General features: G+C 41.9%; 1 protein-coding gene and 1 long non-coding RNA gene across 4 annotated transcripts in view; one reads left to right on the forward strand and one right to left on the reverse strand.

Annotated features, from left to right (window-relative positions):
• The window catches only part of SEC24B (SEC24 homolog B, COPII coat complex component), a 42981-nt gene extending 42584 nt beyond the window's left edge, over positions 1-397 (reverse strand). For all 3 annotated transcript variants that reach the window (XM_021395405.1, XM_021395404.1, XM_021395407.1), the window contains exon 1: positions 31-397. In XM_021395405.1, coding sequence (XP_021251080.1) covers positions 31-382 — 352 coding nt within the window. In that variant the 5' untranslated portion in view covers positions 383-397. The remainder of the gene's footprint in view (positions 1-30) is intronic.
• Positions 2491-3224, forward strand: LOC110397706. The gene is made up of 3 exons (XR_002437930.1): positions 2491-2517; positions 3008-3031; positions 3137-3224. It is a non-coding gene; the product is annotated as an uncharacterized LOC110397706 (long non-coding RNA).

Below are 7699 nucleotides of genomic sequence, written 5' to 3' on the forward strand. Positions count from 1 at the left end.
GCCGCGCTAGGCCCTGCGCAGGCCGCTCACCGTTCTGGCAGCGCGGCGCAGCGCCCTGAGGGGCCGCGGCCTCCCGGGAGCCACCGGGCCCGCCCGGGTAAGCGGCGACGACACCAGCGGGCCGCGACGGCAGCCCAGCAGGCGCGGACATGGCTTCAGGCGGCGCTTCCTCACTCCGAGCCACTCCGAACCACTCCTCCTCTGCTTCCACCGTGGCCGGGGGACACCAGCGGGCGGAAGGCAGCGGCCGCCCCGGGGCCGAGCGCCGATCCCGCCGCTCCCGGCCGGTCACGCCTCCGCCCACAGCGCCCCCCGGCGGGGCCTCCACGCGCCGCGGCTGCCCCGGGCGCCCCGATCCCGCCTGGCGCCGATGTGCTGGCATAACGGCCCCGGCGAGGAGCAGTGAGGCAAGGCAAAGCTTGTCCTTCTCCAGACAAACTATTGACTCTGTACATTTCTAAACAGAAAGTGTTGGTGAGCCTCCCCTGCTCGCTGCTGCCAAACGAGCTCCATCCAGTTCTGCACTCCCCACAGTGACATACTGAGCCGTGTGCTGGTGTGCCTGTCTCTGCCAGCCATGTTTGTACTTAAATAGATAGTTAATTGCTTTGCCTGTATGCTAAGCATATAGTCCAGATCTGTTACTGTTACTTGTTCAAGCCATAGAATCATGGAATCAGAGAGCAGTTTAAGTCTGAAGGTACCTTAAGCATCACCCAGTCCCAAGCCTCTGCCATGGGCTGGTTGCTCTCCACCAGATCAGGCTGTGCAGGGCCCCCAGCCTGGCCTTGAGTGCCTCCAGGGATGGAAAGGCATCCTTAAATACTGTAGAAACTAATTGAGGCAATTTGAAAGTTGCTTAGCCTGCACACCTGGAACACTGTGCAGAGGTGTCTTGCACAAGCCTCCATTAGAACTTTGACGCTGTTGGATCTGTCTCTGAAAAAAGTGATTACTTTTCCATGTTTTAATGAGATACAGAAAGAAACAGTGGGCTCAGAATGCAGCAAGATGCAGGTGATCTATTAAAAACCTATTGCCTTAAGATACTAAAGTACTGGGTGACACGGAAGCGGTGTGATGTTGCTATAGCTGAAGGGCTCTAAGCATGTTAGACAAATGCAGTGAGAGCTCCACTGCCATCCAGCTCTGGTGCAAACAACTTCTTGAAGATCCTCCCAGGGCTACACTGCTGTGATGGGATGAACAAGTTCCACTGATCAAGCCTGTTCTCTAGAAACCATCCTCCATCCCCAAAAAGTATTTGTATGAAATATACCATAGCAAAATTCTTCAGAAATGAAGACAACTACTTTGTTTTTTCATCCTCAGTGCCATCTGAGAAGGTGCATGAGTGCTTCATTATACTACTGCTGTCCTTTGGCACGTGTGAAACTGTATTTTAACAAAGGTGTTCCCTTTCCAGATACTTGTTTCTCCAAGTACCTAATTGTACTGTGAAACCATAAACATATTCAATATCATAATCTATGTAAAAAACCGCAGCATCTGCTTTAATATTTCAGCATCTGATCAAGCATAAGGGGATATATATTATTGTGCTAATATATCTTGCTAGAAGCAAGAAGAGCCAACTGGAATTTTTCCCATAAACCTGAATGCTTTTGCAATCCTTTCACATGGTTTAATTAATTATTTTTTACAAACAATAATTACACAGTGGTTAAACCCATTCATTCCTAGGAAATCCAGATGTGCTGGCAGCTAGAACACAAACCCCTAATGGAAATCTACCATAAACTCATATCCATTAATTTCATTTTTGCTAATCTATAATGAAACTGAATGCATTAGCAAGGACTGAGTACTAACGTGTGCCATGAATGCTATCACATAACAAGTAACACATGAGCTAGCTCACCGAGGCTGTTGCTTCCGCTTAGTTTAATAACAAGCTTATAGAAGTAGCAAATACTCTATATTTCTGAGGAGTGAGAAAATGCCCATACGGATTCTATCCACTTGTGCAAAATTAAAAAAAAGCCAATATCTAAACCCTACCAGTTAGCTATTCCATGATATGCGTTGCTCATTTTCCATTGTATTGCTCTGAAGTTCCCTACGCATACACGTGAATATCTATAGAACTCTTATCCTCTGTTTAAAGCAATAGAAATGCACCAATAATTGTGCACCAACGCGTAAGCTACTATGTTTAAAGATTCAATTCTACAGACCTAAGCATCTTTACCCAGTAGTCAGAAAAATCACATTTTAGTTAGGAAACCTTATGTCACAGGTAAGAAAGGATTATATATGCTTTTGGCCAGGTGGTGAGGCTTAATTACTGTAGTGGAAATGCTAAGTCATGGCCTAAACCAGTGATGGAGCACCTGGTGGGAAGGCAGGGCCAACCAAGGGTGCATGCAATGAACCTGAGTGACCAGAAGGGGAGGAGACAGGATCTACCCCTTCCCAGGCCTCATTTAAGAGTTGGTGGGGGGAGGTGAGGATGTCTTTAGCTGGAGGTTCCTGTCTACCTGAGGTCTTCCAAAAGTAAGCAGTTATTTTTTGTGTTTCTGTAGTTGCTGTGTTTGGGCTTGTTCTTATTTGCTGTAGCTGAAGGATTTATCACCCTGCTATTGTTGTAGTACTCTCCATCCCCTTATAGTGTTACAATTGCTAATAGGTTTCTTTTAATCTTTGGTGCTGGAAGCCTTGTTGTATCCTTACAGAAGGGTCCCTCTGTCATTTAGGTTTGTAGAAGCAAAGCATGGAAGTGCATTCGTTACCTGTAAAAAGAGGTGTTAAATGTCTAAACCTAGAGAGCAAAAGTTATGTTTGCAAGGAGGAAAATCTGGGGATAAGATCACTTGAAACTAAATTAGAAATACTTCTAACATTTACAAAAATGGAACGAAGTCCTTTCTAGTTTATCAGAAGCAGAATACTAAAATTAGGAGCTTTTATTTTCATCGTCGATATATAGCTGCTAGTCACTTGAGTTCACTAATAAATTTCTAATGTTCTCCTGTTATTCTTACAGGAAGTGGGGCCACTTCACTGCAAAGTAAGAGAGCCTCGTGTTTTCACAATGAGCAATTCCAGACCACGTCCCCATAATTCTATCTGGGTGAGTTGTCTGTAGTCACTGTACTACAACTGCTTTCCCCAGTAAGAAAGAGTAATCAAGGTCTTTGATGCCTCTACAAAATGTGCCTCTGCTTGGGTGACCTCTGTATGTGACTGAAGGATAAGCTTCTGGATCCACTGGGTGAGTTTTGTGTTTTGCATACGTCATCTGTAGCTGGCTAATTAGCATGGGTGGCCCCAGGGTAGTTATACTTCATTATAAATAAATAAAAAAAAAAAATTCAAAGGTCTAAAACTTAAAAGAGAGAAATCAGTTGTGACACAGCTCAACTTCCTTACGCACATGAAGATTTACGTTCCATGTGGTTCATTTTCTTTATTATTCAAGTAATATCCCTTGCTATCTCTTTAGCTGATGGCAGACAGGATAAAAGAATCTTCTCTTGTAATCTACAGCTGCCTCTTTAATTTCTGGTGCTTCTGGATTTGTGGTTGGGCATGGCCTACAGGCAACAGAGTGAGTGCCTGGCCATTGCACCTCTCAGGTCACTTTGAGACTCCAGAATAATTTTTTTTGCTCTCTCAGCAGAGAGCAGGGCTTCTTTCTGTCTTTCTGAAGCACGTAGCATTTTCAGGCTGTGTTCACAAGACTGAACAGTGGTTAACTTTATTTTTTTTCTGGCTGTTTGTACCTGCAATGGAAAAGGCTTAGAAAGCAATGGAATCTGCCTGCCTGTGTTTCACCAGCTCTCAAGAGATGTACTTGTGCATTCTATAAAGAAAACATCTTTGCTAGTCCTTATGCAGACTACTGAATTAAGGAGACTGTTATAGCCACTACCATGATGATTTTACTCCAGTCACCTGTGACTATGCTAGCATCAACAACAGTGTGATTGTATTATCCACCTATGGTGGCTGTAAGTGACACAGAATAATTTAGCTTCCCTCTGGCTATGAGCTCTATGAACTGCTATATCTGGTGATTGCTGGATATGGCACACATTACTGACTTTGTGTCTGAGAGGTCACAAGACTAAAAGTCAGAGCAGTTATTCCATCTTGTAACATAACAATGGGCCCCCTGTGTTTAAAGTCTAGTCTTTGATTTCTACAATACCTCTTCAAATAGGGAAATGCAGCATAAATTCTTACTTAACTAGATTCTCTTGTCTGGCAATTATGCCTGATAAACCTCTTGAGTATGCAGTGCAGGAAAATAAATGTATTTTTGTCTGTACTGTAATACTCCTCAGTGGTTTCATCAGCCGCATGGTTCAGTCCCCAGCACTAATACTTAAAAATTACCAGGCACTTTGTGGCTCAGAGAGAACCTGCAAGTCAACTCTACCCAGAGCTCTAAATATTTTCATGAGTTTTGTACAAAGGGGAACTCTAGACACAAGATTCTGTGTGACCTCAGAAGACAGCTAAACAAAAGCAAGAGAGTCTGGGGAATTTTTGCAGCTAGTGTGCCACATACCAGCTGTGGAGGTGTAGCTATGCTGTGATCCAAACAGGCTGAGCTTAAGCTCATGAAAGCTCTTCAGTTTTAAGCATTAAAGTTTTATGTTTTTCTGGTAATTTTTATAAGACTTGTAAAACTAATAAACTCCTGAAAGATCTGTTGCTCTCTGGCAGTTTGGATATTTTATAGGTTTTCCACTAATGTGGAACAATGACTCATCTAAACCATTGCAGCTCCCTTCTTTCTCTGGTGGCTCCAGATGTGCTGCTTGCCCCCATGGCTAATCTTGCTATTACTTCTACAAGAGCAATGTGGTGGAAATAAGTGAACTTGTGTCTAAAAGTAGTTTATGTTTTCCTGGATGTCTAAGTTACTGATCTCCTCTGTATCTCGACATGGGTACTATGAAACCTGCAGACCCAAATCAAATGATGGTTCCACCCCTGCAGCACATGACTGCACAGGCACCACTGTGCATGTACACTGCAGGTCTTGAGCAGCTCTGTCACATGGTAATACTGCTGGCTTCAAAGGGATTCTCATGTGAATGGAGATAGTAAGTTAGGCCCATGTGAACTGTAGATCAAACCATCCAAACTAAAATAGAAGATAATTAAACCATTCAAGCACAGTTAAAACTTAAAAGTATCATGCGGTGGATTAGCAGCTTAATGCTATAAACCTCTATGGCTTTGCAGTGATGTTTTAGAAACTCTCACTTTCTGTGTACATTTAAAACAGCATAAGAATCTGAAATTGCCTATATACTTATCTGAGGAGACTGCTGCCCTCTGCAACTAATTGAAAAATTCCTCTCACAAGATGTTTTGGCAATATTTGGGAAGCATGTTACAGCAATTAAATATTATCACTCTAGTTGATGAAGGCCATATCCTGCACTGACTGCCGTGTCCTCTGCTGTGGGGTTAACTATGGTCAGGCACATAACATTCCATGCCAGTACGAAAAAAAAAAACATTACTCAAGGGTAAAATGGTAAGTAACACATTCTTCCAGTACAGTTGAATACTCATGGTACCCCATCTCGTGCTAATTTTTTAAGGTCACATTTATTAATGAGTATATGTGCACTGTTTTCAACCAAGGTAAAGTAGCTTTCACTGTAAAGTAAATGTAATTAGTGGAAAGCTTTCATATTGCTACAGTGGAAAGTCAGTATACAACATTGCACACATGGACTAAACATTATAGACGTGAAAAAATTAAACAGTAATGTCATTGCCGAGCAAAAAGTAACTAAGTATTAATGTAGAAAGGCATATTTGGTTTAAATCTTTCCAGATATGTATGTTTCATTTAAAAGAACTTTAGTGTGTATATTTGTTCTGACAGCCTTACTAGTCTGTGTCTTAACTGTTTTAACTATGACTTCTCACCTATTGTAACTTCCCAGCAGCAACCTCTTAATTTACTTTTGTTATATGTTGTGTGTGAATTAACTGTATTTTTACACCTTGATTTGTGTTGAAATAAGCCGTGGCACTATAGTTTCAAATTCTCTTAGGCAGAAAGGAGTGAAGTAAGCACTATTTTTAAGTATAGCTTTTGCTAACACTGCAGCGTTTACTATTCAGCAACATCAAATAATAAAAATAAGTGATTTTCTTTGACCGATGAACTGCCTGCATCAAAATATTTCTAACACGTTGCAAGTTTCCATGCACAAGGATTGACTAACTTTTGGTGTGATGCTTTTGCTTTAAATAGAAATGAAAATGGTTTTTTGTTATCTTATCTTCTAAGAGCAGCTTGTGCTGTGTGGTTTCACCTTGTGCTGGAAATAGTGCCCAAGCAGATCGCACCTGCAGGAACAAAGAGGAAGTATTTTCTTTTATGTAAGAACGTGGTATGGTCTATGGAGCAATTTTTTTTGGTAGATGTCTGCTCCAAGTTAGGACAAGCGGACTGCTGTTTCTTAGCCTGTGGTGTGATATGTCCCTGGTTTTAATCTCTTTCTGTGCTGCCAGTTTATGTCTCTGGTGAAGCTGCAACTGAGAATCAGCTGTAGAAGTACCTCTGCCTTGGGCTATTGGAGCTGAGTCCCCTGCAAGGGCAATCCCAGGACCAGCGTTTTATTGTTTCCACTCCTGCTTGCTATTATGGTGCTTGAAGTTCAAGTCCAATTTTTCCTGAGGCAAACAGTTTTTTATAAAAAGTTTAAAAATAGAGCTGCGAGCTCACATGCTTCACTTTTCCTCAAAGCTAAATTCTGTTCTAGGTTGTCTATCTGGAGCTCCTTGGACCTCTGCCTTTAGTTGTAACTGAGATTCCAGCTCAGGAATGTGTCTAGAAGTAGATGAGCATTTGCTGGCAAATTACTTACTACCTGAAAAGAAAGCAGCTCTAGCTTGACACCATTTGGACACCTAACTGGAAGCTTTCAGTTTCGGAAATATTTTCTTCAGCACTATTGACAGTTGTAGAACATAAAAATAAGGAAGGGTGATGAAAGAACTGGTAGCACCTGAAATGTAACCAGATGACTTTATGGCTCCTGTCACCCTTCTTTTTTCCTCACTGTCAAAAAGCTTTTTGTTTTCATATCTGTTTGACCCCAGAAGCAGCTGTTTTACTGCATTTATTTTCACATTTAAGCAAGTATTCTGCTTCAAAAACATGCTGAAAGCTAATCTTGTGTTTACATGCCTTCTAGACTAAGGATACCAAATTCCAAGTGTAATTTTTGAAGGCAAAATATATAGAGAAAAATCAGCTGGATAGACATCATTCTCCTGATTTGATTGTTTGTAAGAGAGATGATTATGTTTATAGGAGATAAATTAACACTGTGTGATCCAACGTGTCCAGAACTGGGAGCTCACTCATTCACTCCAGGGAGTATGGAGCTGTTCAGGAAGCTGCAAACATGAGAGTGCACTGCTGTTTTCTTTTCAGCTCTGGGCTAGGCTTGAACAGGGCAATCAGGGTTAAATTTAGTCTTTATGTGCAATGTTTTGTGCTGTTACTTCCAATAGCTGTGACAGCTTCTGTTGTTCTTGTTTTCTTTTAATACACCCAGGTTGTGTCACAGAACCAAAACCCCTATATGCATGCAGAGTGGAGAAAGGAGAGATAACAGGGGCCTCTTTCCTTAGAGACCTGTGAGCACCTAAGAATTCTGAACTCAAAGATTTTATTTTTACTATTTTGTGAGTA

This window comes from Numida meleagris, chromosome 4 (assembly GCF_002078875.1).
Source record: "Numida meleagris isolate 19003 breed g44 Domestic line chromosome 4, NumMel1.0, whole genome shotgun sequence".
Classification (NCBI taxonomy): domain Eukaryota; kingdom Metazoa; phylum Chordata; class Aves; order Galliformes; family Numididae; genus Numida; species Numida meleagris.